Source organism: Clytia hemisphaerica, unplaced genomic scaffold (genome assembly GCF_902728285.1).
Source record: "Clytia hemisphaerica strain Z4C2 unplaced genomic scaffold, Clytia hemisphaerica genome assembly, whole genome shotgun sequence".
Lineage (NCBI taxonomy): Eukaryota > Metazoa > Cnidaria > Hydrozoa > Leptothecata > Clytiidae > Clytia > Clytia hemisphaerica.
In genome coordinates this window covers 424,133-441,643 of record NW_027104376.1, presented here as the reverse complement: position 1 = coordinate 441,643, position 17,511 = coordinate 424,133, and the positions used below count along the sequence as shown (strand labels likewise).

Here is a 17,511-nt window from a genome sequence, read left to right as displayed (position 1 = left end):
CCTCACTCAGCATTAAACCAGATGATGGTATTATCGAACCCAAATGTATAAGTACTTCCCGTGTGTTCTGTGGCGTGGATTTCAAATGTGTCGGTTGGTGGATGATGGAATGTCAAGTGATTCGTCAACGTTACCAGTTATCGTGTTTATCTTCTCTGTCATGTTAATGCTGTAATCATTGTCAGCGAAGGTCAATTTATTACAGTCCTCGTGATCAGTAACTAATCAGTATTACCAGTTCGTTCGTAATTACCTGGCGTCTCAAAGATAATGTCGTTGTCAGCAGTGGCGTCTTTGTCAACAGTCTCGTCGGTTGGATGGTCGTCACGGAGCAACCCTGTTGCTGTACTTGAGTCGTCAACACTGTCAGGATTTGTCACTTTGTCCAGTTGGATAGCGTCATTTGTATTTATGTCATCAGTAATCATCGTAACGTCAAGATCATCAGTATCTATCGTAATTGTGTCCTGGTTTTCCGCAATTGTCAAAGTCGAACTATCTCGGTCAACTGGTCTTACTATCAAGTCGCAGTCGTCAGAAGTTGTTTTGTCAGCTGGTTTGGATGTGGCAGAGGATGCGTTCTTCAGAAAATCTGGTCGTTTCTCTGTACACACCACTGAAAACCCAGAAGACTTTGGTTTTGCCGCAGGTAAGCCCAAATTAACTTTTTTGAATACGAAAGAGTTGACATTGGCCATCTTCTCTGTTGAAATAATGTCTGTTTGTGGCTATGAAGAAAAAAAAGTTCAATTTCAATATCTTTCTCAAATTTGCTAAATACCTTAAGTGTTACCAACTGTTTAAATTTTCGCCCTTTTCACAAAATTTTATGTTGATTGTTTGGAAAAGAATTCTTCACTAAATGGAAAGTCTGAAAATTTACATTAAGGGAACTTTTTAGTTGGAATTTATTTTGCCAAGTGTTGTGCGCAGATTTGTAATACTTGCGCAGATTTGTAATACCTGCGCAGATTTGTAATACTTTCTGCGCAGATTTGTAATACTTGCGCAGATTTGTAATAAACTTTGCGCAAATTTGTAATACTTGAGCTGCGCAGAAATGTAATACTTCTCTGCGCAGATTTGTAATTTGGAATTGATATTTTCATTGGTAACCAAATTCTATTCTGCGAACAAAATACATTAAAAAAGACTTAGAAAATAATACCCAAATAAAGTTGTGATTATTGAGCACATCGAATAAATAATCAATTAATATTTCTTTTCAAAGCAGTGCTTTTATAAGAAATTTATCTGGTAATATATAAATTGTTTATGAGAATAGCGCGGACATAATTTTTTATAAGAACTGCTTTTATAAGAAACTAATCAATAACTCGTAAAATAAAAATTATTTCTTGTCGGTAACTGTTTATTTCAAAGTAAACAAGGTGCGAAGAATAACACGAACATGTACATTATTTATAAGAACTGCCTTTATAAGAAACTAATCAATAACTCGTAAAATGAAAATTATTTCTTGCCGGTAATTGTTTATTTCAAACAAGGTGCGAAGAATAACATGAACATGTACATTTTTTATAAGAACTGCTTTTACAAGAAACTAACCAATAACTCGTAAAATAAAAATTATTTCTTGCCGGTAATTGTTTATTTCGAAGTGAGCAAGGTACGAAGAATAACATTAACATATTTTTTATAAGCACTGCTTTTATAAAAAACTAACCAATAACTCGTAAAATAAAAATAATTTCTTGTCGGTAACTGTTTATTTCAAAGTAAACAAGGTGTGAAGAATAACATGAACATATTCATTTTTATAAGAACTGCTTTTATAAGAAACTAATCAATAACTCGTAAGATAAAAATTATTTCTTGTCGGTAATTGTTTATTTCGAAGTAAACAAGGTACGAAGAATAACATGAACATGTTTATTTTTATAAGCACTTTGTTACAAAGTATAGAAATGTGCCCTCCCGGTTATTACCATAATGGCTTTATGGCAACTCCTGAACTTGGGCACAGGGTGTACGGGATGCACTTTGTTATGAAAAAACAATTAATGATATAAAAATATTTTTGTCAACATTTTATCATTTCAAGAGGTAGTACCAAAATTGATGAACAATTTATAAGATGATATGATAAGAAAATATTTATTTGCTCTAAAACCACCTTCTTACCCAGCTAGGAAACCTGTCCCCTCTGACTGGATTTCTTTTATAACCTCTCATAGCACCTGCATTATATTCCAGCATGATATCTCAAGTAAAATTATTTTGAGTAAGCTTTCTTTCAAAAAGAGTTTGATGGTTGAAGCTTCGGTATGTTTTTTGTTGTTGTTAGATAGAAAAAATACATAAAGATGAAAAAGAAAATTATTGGAACAATTTCCATTAGATTAAAATATATTGATTCGTTTCTTATAAAGTTGATGGTTATAGGAAAAATGAAAATATTGAAATTGTATTCAAAATCCCATGTTTGTATTGAAAGAACCAACTGCCGAAAGCCAATTTTCATTAGATTGAAATATATTGATTCGTTTTTTATAAAGTTGATGCTTATAAGAAAAATGAAAATATCGAAATTATTCAAAATCCCATGTTTGTATTGAAAGAACCAACTGCCGAAAGCCAATTTTCATTAGATTAAAATATATTGATTCGTTTCTTATAAAGTTGATGCTTATAAGAAAAATGAAAATATCGAAATTGTTCAAAATCCCATGTTTGTATTGGAAGAACCAACTGCCAAAAGCCAATTTTCATTAGGTTAAAAGATATTGATTCGTTTCTTATAAAGTTGATGCTTATAAGAAAAATGAAAATATCGAAATTGTTCAAAATCCCATGTTTGTATTGAAAGAACCAACTGCCGAAAGCCAATGTCCATTAGGTTGAAAGATATTGATTCGTTTCTTATAAAGTTGATGTTTATAAGAAAAATGAAAATATTGAAATTACTCAAAATCCCATGTTTGTATTGAAAGAACCAACTGCCGAAAGCCAATTTCCATTAGATTGAAAGATATTGATTCGTTTCTTATAAAGTTGATGCTTATAAGAAAAATGAAAATGCTTAAAATTATTCCCAATCCATGTTTGTATTGAATGAACCAACTGCCAAAAGCCAATTTTCATTAGATTAAAATATATTGATTCGTTTCTTATAAAGTTAATGTTCATACTAAAGATATACAACCTTTGTGTGATTTTCTGATTATTTTCTAAGTCTTTTTTCGAAACTTTTCTTCGTGGGAAACATATGCCCTCGAAGTAAAAATCTAAATTCCAAATTACAAATCTGCGCAGAGAAGTATTACATTTCTGCGCAGCTCAAGTATTACAAATTTGCGCAAAATTTATTACAAATCTGCGCAGGTATTACAAATCTACGCAGAAAGTATTACAAATCTGCGCAGGTATTACAAATCTGCCCAAGTATTACAAATCTGCGCAAGTATTACAAATCTGCGCACAACACCAAGTTTAAACAGAATTTGCACAAATTAAATATTTCACTAATGCCAAATAAGTTCTCCTCAAAATACCAGCGTTTTCATTAGTCAAGAGCATTTAAATATTTACGACATTTTCCATTTCTCTAGTATGCGACGGAAGGAAAATAAAAAAAGTCAGCATGGGAAAGTCAAATAAACGAACAAATATAATTTTCTTTCAATTCAGTCTCTTTTTCTCCTTAAACTATTTTTTTCCTCTTTTTCAGTCTTAGATATTGAAATTGGGTTGTCCGCTAAAATTAATTCTCCCCAAATTTAGAAATTTTATTAAATCGCCAAATTTCTGTCCAAATTGCACCAAAATTGGCAATGGGCTCGTTTGCCAAAATTTCTTCTCGCAAATGAAATTTTTGTCTTTGGAAGGATTAACAGTTTTTTGAAATATTAACGGAAAGTATAAACAACATACCTTTTGCACTTCAATATTTTTGTCACGCTTTGATTCTTTCTCTCTGACCTTGTCGAGTTTCTTTTTCCTCTTCTTTTTATCCTCTGGTTTCTATGAATGTTAATAAGATTTCTTATCACGACTAAGAAGAAAATAAGTTTAAACTAGCTATCGTGACGTCGCCCGAGACGACTCTTTATTGTGGAAATTAAGCTTGATTTGCCTGGTACTTAAAAGGGAAATAGGTAGACAGTTTCTTGTATTTTTTAACGAAAACTTATAAAAATATTTTCATGTATATTGAATGGGACATTAATAAGAACATTTTCCTGTATTTCTTTTACATTAAAGTAATAATTTTGCAGGGAATTTAATTCGTCCGATCTGGGAAAATACTAATTTTGGCAAGAATTTAATTTGGCATATGACAGTCTGAAATCAAGGTGAAAGCATTTTAAAATCTTAAAAAGGTTGATGTCAAAAGGGATTTGAGACGTTTAAGGTAAATGTCAAAGCTTTACCTCTTCGGTTTCATTCTCTGCCTTTTTCTTTTTGGTCACTTTCTTCGTTGGTTTTATACTTGTTTCTTTGTGATAATTGCCTACACAGAAAGAGGGAAAATCATATATGAGCCCATGCTTTGTTGTGGAACCTTGAGAACTACCTTAAGTGGATAAATTTAGGCATAGATTTAATTTGGCGAATGCTCAATTTTTTGTGATTTAATTTGTACCATGGGTTTGTAAACAAGAGGAAAATATACTCTCTGCCACAGTACCAAATCCAGAAAAACTTAATCTCTAATACCTATAGTATTCCATTCTATGGTAATTTGAATTTTGAGTTTTTAAGTACGATGAACTGAGTAAAATCCCACAGTAAAATTCCAAAAATCCATAATGGCAGATTTATGCTGATTTGAAGTTTTTTGACATTTTTGGGCATTGCACTTAAAAAGTTTGTTGATATAGAACCATGCTTTCTCAAATCAACATGAGGTATTGGTTTTTGGTGATTCTGAAACTATGGTCAGTAAAATCTACAATTTTCAAAAAAAATCAAAATTTTAAAATGGTAGCTGGAGTTATGACGTCACAAAAACACTAAAATTGTGATTATGTCTCTTGCGACATTAAATGGTTCTTTTATGAATAGGAAGTAGTAAAATCCGCAGGGAGTCAATTACCATGGCAATAATTTCAAAACGAGGCAAGTGATGTTCGTAACGTAATTTATGAAAAGGTCTATTAAATTTTGAATAGCTATCGCATGTTTTTTAATATGTGTTTTTTTTCCAGCGGGTGACGAGAAGAAAAGAACTTCGATCTTATCAATCAGAATGGGGGCGGTTCAGTGTACAATACAGCGACATGTTTTAGAACTGTGCAGCACTATCCACCCACCCATACATCACAAACCTACCTAACCAAAAGACTCAATACAACAGGAATATCCTTACATGATGCTTTATTGTACACTGTCCCCTGTCATTGACGATGTTTGAGTTTGTAAATAATACAATGAAATATAATTACCTGTTTTGTTTCTTCCTTTTTATTTCTTGCACTTCAGCCTTTTCGTTAGTTGCTACTCGTTCATCCACTTCTTTCCTTCGTTCATCCACTTCCTTCTCTTCCGTTTTTGTCTTCAGCCACTCTTTCTCGAACACAACCAGTTCCTGGATCGTATCTGTAGGAAGAAATAGAAGTACACATTTGTTGAATCTTTATAGTGTCATTGTTTTTATAATTATTAAAAAAAATATATAAATTAAATTGACTATTCCTAATTCTAGACCAGAACAAGAATAACAGCGGCGGATCTGAGGGGGTTCAAATGGTTCAGCTGAACCACCCCAACCCTTTTAGTAAATAAAAAAAAACAAAGACCCTTTCTTCAAGTGAAATCTAGTTTTCTGATCGGAACTGATTTTTCTTTTTGGTCATATCTCGATATTATTTTACCAGGGGTTGTATGCATATGTGGCGTGCGTTTCCGAGGTGCGCGCGACAAACTTAGCTTTTTCCGCGCTAAAAAATCTTTAGGTTATGTGTGTACGGCGTAGCTAGCTTTCCCGCGCTGTAAGAAATCTTTGTTATGACTTTTTTTGTTGCGGGATTAACGGTTAGTGTAAAACGCAGGTCACAGGTCACAGGTCACGGGTCACAGGTCACAGGTCAGTGTTGACAGGTCAGCTTTGATTACTGTAAAACACAAAGAAAATGTTTGAAAAACAGTTGTTAATGTCAATGATATAATTCCAAAGGTATTTTGTTGATCTAGAACTATTCTAAAGCTAAAAATCTACCCACGTGTTTACCACGTGATTTCGCGTTTTATGCCGTGTATAACACGGACCTGTAATACTTGTATTATATATTACATCTATATCACACATGCAAAAAAGTTATCTTTTCAATGTTATACGCATGTTACGAATGTTATATACAAAGAATAAAGAAATATTCGAATATCGATCTCACCTTTGCATTAAACAGCCCCTAACAGGAAAATAGCTATTTCACAATCACTAATGTCATATCTCATTTTATCTCCTGCATCACCTTAGGTATGATAACAAGAATTGATGAAAATAGCGTCAATGGGATTATATTTTATAAATGTTTTAATATTTTTATCCCCTGCTTCGTATTTTTGATAAAATGACGTCACTAATTTAATCTCTCTAAAACAGCTCTCTTGGAGTATTTATTGTTTTCAAAACCTGTCAATCTATATCCACTTGCAGCGTCGGCATCCTATTACGCATGATAAATATTTTATTGTTAATTGGTGTACAAAACCTCATACTTTGAGATAACATCATTATTTACATAATTTAAGTGTCATTTGTTGTCAATTTTTGGGGTTGATGATTTGTCGTTTAAGTCTTCTAAATACCATATTTTGATATTACATTACATTTATAATATTTCAGGAACTTTTGTTATGAGTTGTATGTTATGGGTTGTATGTTACGAGTGCGTTACAGTTTTCCGGTCTGTAATTTGTATGACCTGTGACCTGTGACCCGTGACCTGTGACCCGTGACCCGTGACCTGTGACCTGTGACCTGTGTTTTACACTAACCGCGGGATTAATATCTAGCTGTGTTCTGTGCTAGGAAAATCTTTGATTTTGAATCTGGTTCAGGAAATGCATCCAGTGAAATGGCAAATTTGAGGTGGTTCAAGAAAATTTCTCGAAAATAAGAGACCGACCGTTTTGAGCGTAAAAGATTTTCCTACAAAAATAGCTTTCAGTCGCATGTCGTCGCCGGCAAAATATTGAAATGATTTGAAGGGTAGCCATTCGTACGGCAAACGACCTCACTTCTTTGCAAGCGTTCAATGCAGTGTTTTAACGAAAGGAATTGAAGTCCTGAAAAGTGGTAATAATCAGGCAATTACTTATCTTTTTGAGGACATTTTTGGTTCAATTTAATCAGTAAATTTGAGAATCACACAACAATATCAATCAATGTATGATGATTTTGACAAAGACTCTGTGTGATGGAATTTTCATATGCTTTTGTTTGATGTGGTGAAGAGAGTGATAAAAGAAAAATACTTTCATTCTGAGGAAACATTTTTGTTTTGGTTTATCTTTAGAGGAAAAGCATTCATACCAACAAAAACAAAACTTAAATCAATTTAGCTTGATAAATGAAGTTTGGAATTTATTTATGGGAAAGGACTTATTTGTGTGGTGGAAGTTTATTGTGTCTTGAATATAATCACAAATTTACGTTTGGCTCTCCTCCCATCATCGGGCATTAGGAATATCACGGGGAAAAATCTACCTAGCTACATATGGATCAAAAGATTTGCGATTGGCTACGTTTCAAGAGGTTCTTCTCCCATCATTGGACATTGATGAATTTCACATTGCTACGTTTCGAGAGATTCTTCTCCCATCATTGGACATTGATGAATTTCACATGGAAAAAAAGCTAGCTAGCTTTATTCTTGAAAACTATTATAGAAAAACTCTGTTTTATAACAGAGACTGGAACAACATTTTAGCAATTTGATTGAATTTGGTTGAAGAATGAAATTTCTGGAAAGGTGAACCTTCATGCATGCTTCAAGATAATGTGATGCGAGGAAATATTTTTGGTTTCGTCATGTCATAAGAAGAGAGTTCATACCACTTTATACTTGCAAAACAAAACTAAGATTACTTTTACGTGATTATATGAAAATGTGGTGTACTTTTATACAAAAAGAGACATCGGTGACCTCTGAAAAAATTACCCTCTTGTACTTAATTGTAGGTAGACATTTTGCAATTTTTTGGAAAAAATCACCCAATTAGCAATGACCTCCAATTTATGAAATTTTCCTGATAAAGTGCCAAACCTTCATTTTCCTTCGGTTTTTTTGGAAAATCACCCCAAAATCAGTTAATATTAATAATGACCCCCCATTTCATGAATTTTCTCTGAGAGTACTGCCCCTGCATCTTCCACCCCCTACAAGTAAGCATAAAAGAGTACGGTTGAATGCAGAATTTATGAAATGATATATAACAACAATCTCTTCCAAAAGAATTATAAACAACACTCCATACAATTTTGAAAGTTGAAAAAGTGCTTTCCTACAGATTGTTGATGATTACTGTTAGTACCTTTAATAATGCTCAAAAACATCAAACTTTTTACTTTGAATGTAAAAAGTACTTTTTTATGAGATTATTCATCTAATTTGAGAGCTAGAATTTCTTGAGTCTATTTGCGCATAAAACACATTATATCAGTAATCATGGTGTACTCCACTTTTTGGCAATCTTTTATTTTTCCATCTTAAGAATATTGTTTTCCCTTGTATGTATTATATAAATAATCTCCTTTATTTTTTAACTTGATCACTGTTTTCAAAATATTATCCATTTCTGGTTTTATAATGTAAACCAGTGTAAACATACTCAACATGAAAAGTTTTTGCTTGATTGTCAGCCAATTAATTCGCTACAAAAAAATGGTTATAAGAATAAATTATCGAACTTTTTTACTATGTTTTAAATATTCACGAAATGAAACTATACTTATAGTAGGGGTCGGATTTGGTGGTACTTCCATGGTATACTCTGAAATACATGCTGATGTCAGCCCGAAAGCTGATTGGCTTAACCGACAATTATACGCGGTTTAAGAGTATAGCTAAAACTTTGTTATGTTTTCAACAGTAAACGAAAGTGAATGAAGACAAAATGTAAACAAAAAGATTGCAAAGAAGTTTTCGAATATATTCACAATAGAATGTCTTCATTTAAAAATAGAAACACTCGATTTCATTCAAAAGAAAAATACGTTCTTTTTTTCTTTCAGTTTTATGTAAGTCTTTTTGTGTTGTTGTTGAACATTATAGTAAATTATATTCACTTTTTTGAATATATTTTTTGGAATTAAGTCACTTTTGGTTTTTGTTATGATCCAGCACTCCTAAATACTCCTCCGTATGGGTGTTTGTGCCAATGCTAGATCAGCATTTAATAAATATACCATGCGTCGTTCCCTTTAATATTATAAATTGTCTTATTTTTTCTTCAAACTTTTCTTCAAAACCATTTATTTGCTCTATGGCTTTCTCAAAAACATTTTCTGCAAGAACCATGAATATATAAAAGAATATACACCAAACAAGCAGTTCTGAGCATGCTCTGGGTGTCTGTTTTATCAAAATAAAAGGTCAAACCAAAGAAATATAAGAAATATAATACTAGCTATATTTCCGTTTTATGAACGTTTTGTGTGATAAGATTGAAAAGAAGAAACTAGATGTGCGCAATTGCAGTTAGGGAATTTCCCAATGTATATATGAATATCACCACAAACGATTATTACACGTTCAGCATCTGGCTGTTCAAGCCGGGACAAAAACAAATTGGCCTACCGCCCTCCTTTCAACGCATGGGACCATTCAAAAAGTACGTACGCTCGAGAGGGGGGGTACTCCCAAAAGCGTACGAGGGGGAGGGGGTCCTTGAGGAGAAGTACGTACGCAGACGTACGCTCGTAATTTTTCCTAAACTGTGTTTTTTGAGAGAAAAACGCAATATTTTCACATCAAAGAATGGTTTTTGCGATTGTTATTTTCATTTCTCCTTTGGTATTTTTGTTCATCTTATAGATTCTTTTAATTTCTTGGGACTTTGTTATAAATACGATTGGATACCTACATATTCTACTGTTACAAGAGTTACAAGTTTCGACTTTGGTTAGGGGAGTGCACTAAAAAGCGTACGTACGCTGAAGGGGGGGGGGGTACACATAAAGCGTACAAAGCGTACAAGAGGGGAGGGGGAGTCAAAAATTTGCCTTTTTCGAGCTTACGTACTTTTTGAATGGTCCCCCGCTGAGGCCTATGTTTGGAGTTCATAGGTAATGGGAACTGCAGACGCGCAGGCGCTCATCAACGCGCTCATCAACGTCCCCCATGTTGAATGGAAAAAAGGTGACACCGCCCAAACAGGGCGGGTGCAAAATTTACGCCCAAAACGTTTGTTCCGAAATTTCTTTTTTAAAAAGAGATTTTTGAACCCCCTCAGAAAAATCCCAGATCCGCCTCTGAATAACACTTTTGTATGGTATTTAACGTGGAGAATAATGAATGGGTACCATGAGAAGATCGAATACTCGTTCATGGTTGCTGGACATACTAAGTTCAGCTGTGACAGGTATCAATATTATTAATTCGAATGACTCTCACTGATCTTATAGACTCTGTTACAAATTTCTGCCTGTTTGCCAACGCGTTTCTTCATGAGTATTTACTAGGTAACCCTTTGTGCAATTTATCCTAATCAATTGAGCATACTGTCTGTACTATATTTATGGCTCTAAAAAGTGTTTTTTTTATGAATTCGCTAAATCAAAGAACACCTTCTATTTCAGAGGTTTTGGAGCATTCAAAAAGAGACTGCGACGAACTCCGGTATCATCTCTGTATGACTTAACAAACGTTTGCGATGTCACTACAGGTAATATAGCTGTTTTAGTTGGAACTCATGACATGAAAGTAAACGTTCAAATATATGCACTACTGGGTCAGAAACCGTTCGATTCGGACACACGAACGCTTTTCCATGCGTGACGAACCGGTTAACCGTTCGCGACGAATGCTTATGATTTTTTTCAATGAAAGCGTTTGTCACGAACGAGAAACCGTTTGTGACGAACGGTTTTTAAAGAAAAAATCAATCTAACCATTGCAGAACGAATCAAAGATGCAGAGCACATATTACCATATTAATGTCTAGCAGACTGTATCAGTATGCAGTTTACTATTTACGAATTCCCCAGAAACCTCCAAGTGTAATTGAAATGAGTTTCTTTCAAAAGAAATTTTTTACATGATCCCCAAATGTATCAAAGTAATTACTAAACTTTTAATTATGGAAATGTCACTTTAATTGAATCGAAATAATAGAAAGACTTTATGTTATGATTCTCTATCACTGACTCGTTTTAAAAAGCATTAATGACATTCTTTAGTTGTGTTTTCAACGACGGGAAAAAAATATCTACTTTGAACCTCATCCAAGATCTTGGATGGTCGTTATGGTTACTTTTCTCTGCGTTGATTGCGCGCTGAATAGAATCTCGATTGGTCGGCACAGGTCTCTATATGCATGGAATTACTATAAACACTGGAAAAACAACGAGCTGAATTTTGCCAATTTCTCATGTACAAGCCTTGTCCGCAGTAATGACATTATTGTTTACCCTCTTTCCGCCATTAAATGATTTTCCGTAGCATTTTAATTGCATTTCTCATCAAAATACACTTATCCAATTGCAAAATCGATTGTTTTCTGAAACAATGGAAATACAATACTTTGCTCTCCACCGTTTCATTCGATGTTTATCCAGAGTCTCTATAATAACTCCATGCTATATGATATTGGCCTGTGCTTTTCACGGTATAAATTTGTTGCATAAACTTTGCTCAGATTTATAAACCTCGCATAGTAAAAAGCAAAGATGAATTTCATGTACGGTTTTACATTCGGCGTTTTGCAACAATACTTCATACTTAATTCCCCTAATTTTGGCGCCCCCTTTATTTTCGCGCAGAATACGTGCGCGAAAATAAAAGGCGCGCGAAATAGGCCTATTTTCGCGCACTTGGTCGCGCGAAAATTAAAGGGTGCGCGAACTGGTAATCGTTCTGAAATTGTAACAAGAAGCCGAAGCGGCGTGAAGGCCCAGCTGACGTGGCAATAACCAAATGTCGTTTGTATCGGGTACCTTAAGAGAATCAATGTTTGCGGAATCGTATTTTTGCAATTTTAGGGTTTAAAGTAAACATCGAGTCTTAGAATCCTAATGCACATTTTCGGCAGAGATTGAAATACGGAACATTCAAAAAGTTAAAAAAGTTCGAAAATTGGCTGAATGAAAAAAAAAGGAAAGAAACCAGCTGCGCTGGAAGTTCAGGGGAAGGTCAGCAATGATAAAAGATACGCAATATATGTATATAATAGATTTGCGTTATGTTTTTGTTATTAGTATGAAAGAAAAAATCGGTTTAAATAAATTCACAAACTTCAAATGTCAAATGTTGACCGTCAAAAGTTCAGAAATATCGATTTAACCCGTAGCATCATGAAAAACATTCCAAACTTATTCAAATTTACACATGAGCTGTATTTTAGTATCCTTTAATGAATTACAACATAAGTTTACTTGAAAAAATTCTCTGTCAGGTTTGAAAAATCCAGCCACCGACCGTTTAGAGCGATAGATCCAAAATTGTCCATTTTCACGGGTTGCACCATGAAAAACATTCCAAACTTATTCAAATTTACACATGAGCTGTATTTTAGTATCCTTTAATGAGTTACAGCATAAGTTTACCTGAAAAAATTCTCTGTCAGGTTTAAAAAATCCAGCCACCGACCGTTTAGAGCGATATTATCCAAAACTGACCATCTTCACGGGTAGCATCATGAAAAACATTCCAAACTTATTCAAATTTACACATGAGCTGCATTTTATTATCATTTAATGAATTACAACATAAGTTTACTTGAAAAAAGTCTCTGTCAAGTTTGAAATATAAAACTCCAACATCCAAATGCTCCCACTTGCTCCCTGACCTGACTCCATCCATCTTGAAAACCTTAAAAAATACTTTGCTATAAAGAGAATGAAATTTGACTTTACTACCAATTCTATCCAATATAAGAGTAGGTCAAACATCGTGCGGATAGGCGAGGCAAAAATTCTAAATCGGCCACTGGTTTAGCCTGGACTACTGGACTTGTTAATCTATTGCGTGCACAGGCTCCGACAAATCCAAAATCTTTTCGTTCAGTTGCTTTTTAAAGGCCCACTTGCGCTGCGCGGCTGGGCCAAAAATCTCATCTTAGGACTCTTTTAATAAAATGGGACCTCGATTCATGGTAAATATGCCTCTGGGATGTAAAATCTAGCTTGAATACACACTGAAAGTGAGTAAAACTCACTTAAAATCGTTAAAAAAATCCCAGAAATTGCGAATGTTCTATTTAACGAACTGCCCGAAAATTAAAGGCGCGAAAATCAATGGCGCCAAAATTAAGGGAATTAAGCCATTCGATTGTATTTTATTCCCTACGCGAATTATTCTAAAAACTTGTGTGATCTATAAATGATCGAATTTTCTCTTCTCACCAGTAGCGGCCTGGCTTAAATTTCTTGGTGGTGCAAACTATGAAATCGGCGCCCCTGGTATTTTTGTCCTTATTTGCGCCCTCCATCATTAAGTGAAAATATTAAACTGTCAGAGCAGTGACTGTTTGAAAGTAACGCCCCTAATCTTTGAAATGGAAATTTTATACCTGGTAAGTCAATTTAGTCTATGTTTTTGCTTTCTAAAACTCTTATCAGAAAAATTACCAGATAATCTTTAAACTTTTGCGCCGCTAGTCTTACTTTACTCTCTATTAAAGATCAATGGCTGAAAGAAACCCCAAAAATTCCGAATTTGGGAGGAAGGGTTCCTTGTAATTGTGGCGCGGCAGGCAAAAAATTTTGGTGTAAGAAAGGTTAAACAGCTTAAAAGATCTTCTAAAACGGAGAAAGTTAGTCAGTCAGCGAGAATCAACAAGTTTTGATCATTTTGAGGGGTGAGCATTCTCTTTAACCCCTGGTGGATACACAACACTTCTCTAGTTCTGATTCAATATTGATAAAAGTTTTAAAAAAATTCAAGAGAGAAAGGATGCAAGAGGGTAAAATAAAGCGCCGCATGCGAAAAAAATTAACATTGTACTCATAGAAGGCGCTATAAACGTGCCAAAGGGCGCCAAATTGCCCAATTAAACATCAAAAAAAATTTGGCGCCCCCCTTCAAAAGCTCTTTTGGCGCCCCTCTCAGATCTTTCTGGGTGGTGCACTGCACACCCTGCACCCCCTGCCAGGCCGCCACTGCTTCTCACACCACGCATCTTTATACAAGTGATAAGCTTGTATGGTGTGTTTGTGTTAAAATTAAAATGTCAAACAGTAGTGAAACTTCAAGTGATGAGCAAACCGCTCCTCCTCAAAATGTTGCTGCCGAAAAGAATGCTAATGTAAGTAAAAAATTCAAACCGAACAGATCATTTAGAGAAGTTGCTCTACAGAGGACTTTGAAAACATATATCATATCAAACATTGTCGAGAGTTATAATGTGCTTGCCATAAGAGTGCTGTGGAAGGAAGAAAATTATTCCGATATGTTCACAAGGAGGCAAGTGTTAATAAGCTGTGTTACTGCAATGGAGAAAGGCGAAGAGTTAAATACGGGACTAAGTTTTTGGATGACATTTGGTTGGCCAGATATCACAGCAAACAAGTTCGAGAACATGCTATGCAAAAAGATTATGGAATCTGGTGTTAAAATCGATTCGTGCAAGGGAGTCAAACCAAGAGGTATGTATAACTTTCTCATAGATAATTCAATCTTTATTTCACTGAATTATTCTGATAACTTGTTACAACTTTTGGTCGATTTGTTACAACTTGATACAACTTGATACAGCTTGATACGCTTTATTACTGCTTGTTACATAATTTTGAGACATGGGTGACAGCATTTTTTTACAAATTTTGATGCTTTTATTCTTTTAATTTCATAGGTGCATCGATCGATCAAATTGAAAATTTAGCCGCGTCTGAATTGTACATTACCCTGAAGGACCATAAATTAGCTGAGCCTGTCAAAAAATTGTTTTGAATAAAATGCGCCTTGCAAGAGCGGAGGCCATCAATCGGGGCGAGGATGAAGACAGCATAAAGATTCCTGTTGACGAGATGAAAATCATTTTTCATCTGACGATTCAGACGCTTTAGAATTTTCATTCACTCAGCCAATTGCTGCCGAAGAGATTGCAAAAGCCCAGCCCAGTCTCTTTGACACCTCAATCTCTTCTTGCAGTTCCGCTTCAAGTATTGAAAACAATCTTCCAAAGAAAAAAGTCAGTAAGCTTCGAATTGTTATCTGTAACTTTCAAAGTATTTACAACAAAAATGAAGAACTTTCAAATTATCTCATTACAAATGATATAGACATTTTGATTGGGACTGAAACACACCTATCTTGTAACATTCTTAACTCTGAGCTTATCCCAAAAACAGGCTATCAAATTGTTCATCGGTGTGACCGTAATGATGGGTACGGAGGCGTTATCATCATCGCAAAGGAATCTTTGATCACTGAACCCATAAAGGCTTCTAACAGTCATCAAATAATCGCTGTAAAAGTGGAGACATTCCAGAAGCCCATAATCATCTCATCTTGCTATCGATCACCAAACAGCTCAATTCAGGAAAACAATGACCTTGTCCAATCAATAAACAACCTGTCCAAAAAATTCAAATCAAACCCTCAGTTTATCGGAGGAGATTTCAATCTACCAGATGTTGATTGGGAGTCATACACAATTACTGGATCTCAATACCCTCGGGCACTGAATGAGCAATATCTTGAGGCATTTGACATAAACAGTCTTTCCCAAGCTGTCAATTTTCCAACCAGACAAAAATCTATCTTAGACCTACTCATTACCAACAGACCGTCCTTCATCGAAAGCTGCAGACCAACACCAGGTTTTGGAGATCACCAGACAGCTGTTCTTGCTGACGTTTATTGCCACCCTAAAAGACAGCGACCTGTACAACGAAAAATCTACCTCTGGAACCGTGCTAACTTCGACCAGATGAAGCAAGATGTAAGACAAGCGTCAGACCAATTCTTGGAAAACAAAACAACCGATACACCGATCAATAACTTGTGGTTAAAATTCAAAAATATCATTACCACTGCTCAAGAAAGCAATGTACCGTGCAAAAATTCAACTAAACGATACAACCAACGGTGGTTTAACCAATCATGTAGAAGTGCTGTTCGAAAAAAGCAAAGATTATATAATAGATACAAACGCACAAAGCAATCAGCTGACTGGAACAAATACATAAAAGCTGCAAAGAAAGCAAGATTGACTTGTAAACAAACTTGTGATAAATTTATCAACGACAATTTTTTATCAGAACACAAATCAAATCCGAAAAAGTTCTACAGTTACATCAAATCGAAAAAGCAGGATAATATCGGAATCACTTCTTTGCTCTCAAATGGAAATACTTTTACTGATGACACTCAAATTGCAAAAATCCTCAATAATCAATTCCTGAGTGTTTTTTCAGAAGATGACGGCCGAACACCAGATATAAAAGGAAATACCTGTCCACCCATCAGTGAATTAGAAATAACACAAATGGTGTTCAAAAATTACTTTCAGAGCTCAACCCCAGCAAAGCTAATGGACCAGATCAAATTTCCACCAGAATTTTGAAGGAGTGTGCTGATATAATAAGTAAACCCCTTACTCTCATCTTTCAAGCTTCGCTGAAGCAATCAAAAATTCCAGATGACTGGCGCAAAGCAACCATTACTCCGCTATATAAAGGCAACAACAAAAGCAGATCAAACCCTGAAAGCTACCGCCCTGTGAGCCTAACATCTGTACTATGTAAAACACTCGAACACATAATTCACAGTCACATAATCAACCATTTAGAGCAGCAAAACATCCTCACTGACCGACAACATGGATTTAGAAAGAAACGATCCTGTGAGACACAATTAGTAAAAACTGTTAATGATCTAGTCAAGATATTGAATGAAAAAGGGCAAACTGATGCTATACTTTTGGACTTCAGTAAAGCCTTCGACAAAGTTTGTCACCGCAAGTTACTTTTAAAGCTAAGCTTCTATGGAATCAAAAACAACTTGTTGACTTGGATAGAGGATTTCTCAGTAACCGAACCCAAAAAGTACTCGTTAGAGGCGTAGAATCACCAGAGGGAAAAGTAACATCCGGAGTCCCACCCTGGGACTGTTTTTAGTATATATAAATGACATATCATTAGCAGTCACATCCTCAGAGATAAGTCTTTTTGCTGATGACGCTCTACTTTACAAATCCATCAAATCAATCAAAGATGCCAGAGATCTGCAAAATGACTTGAACCACCTTACCCAATGGGAAAAGGACTGGTACATGGAGTTAAATGCTGACAAATGTAAAGTCCTGCGATTTACAAATAAACACAAAAAAACTGAAGAAACATATTCAATCCATGGCTACAATCTCGAATTGGTAAAATCA

General features: G+C 34.9%; 2 protein-coding genes across 2 annotated transcripts; one reads left to right on the top strand and one right to left on the bottom strand.

Moving 5' to 3' along the window:
- Window positions 1-221: 221 nt before the first annotated feature.
- On the bottom strand, window positions 222-6,700 carry LOC136818835 (DNA ligase 1-like). The gene is made up of 5 exons (XM_067075068.1): window positions 6,685-6,700; window positions 5,409-5,562; window positions 4,395-4,533; window positions 3,895-3,984; window positions 222-728 (listed from the first exon to the last, which is right to left on the bottom strand). Exons 1-5 carry the CDS (start codon window positions 6,698-6,700, stop codon window positions 222-224), a joined length of 906 nt encoding a protein of 301 aa, XP_066931169.1.
- Window positions 6,701-14,355: 7,655 nt separating this feature from the next.
- Window positions 14,356-16,695, top strand: LOC136818834 (uncharacterized). The gene is made up of 3 exons (XM_067075067.1): window positions 14,356-14,773; window positions 14,980-15,022; window positions 15,279-16,695. The coding sequence occupies exons 1-3, from the start codon at window positions 14,356-14,358 to the stop codon at window positions 16,693-16,695; spliced, it is 1,878 nt and encodes a 625-aa protein (XP_066931168.1).
- Window positions 16,696-17,511: the final 816 nt, after the last annotated feature.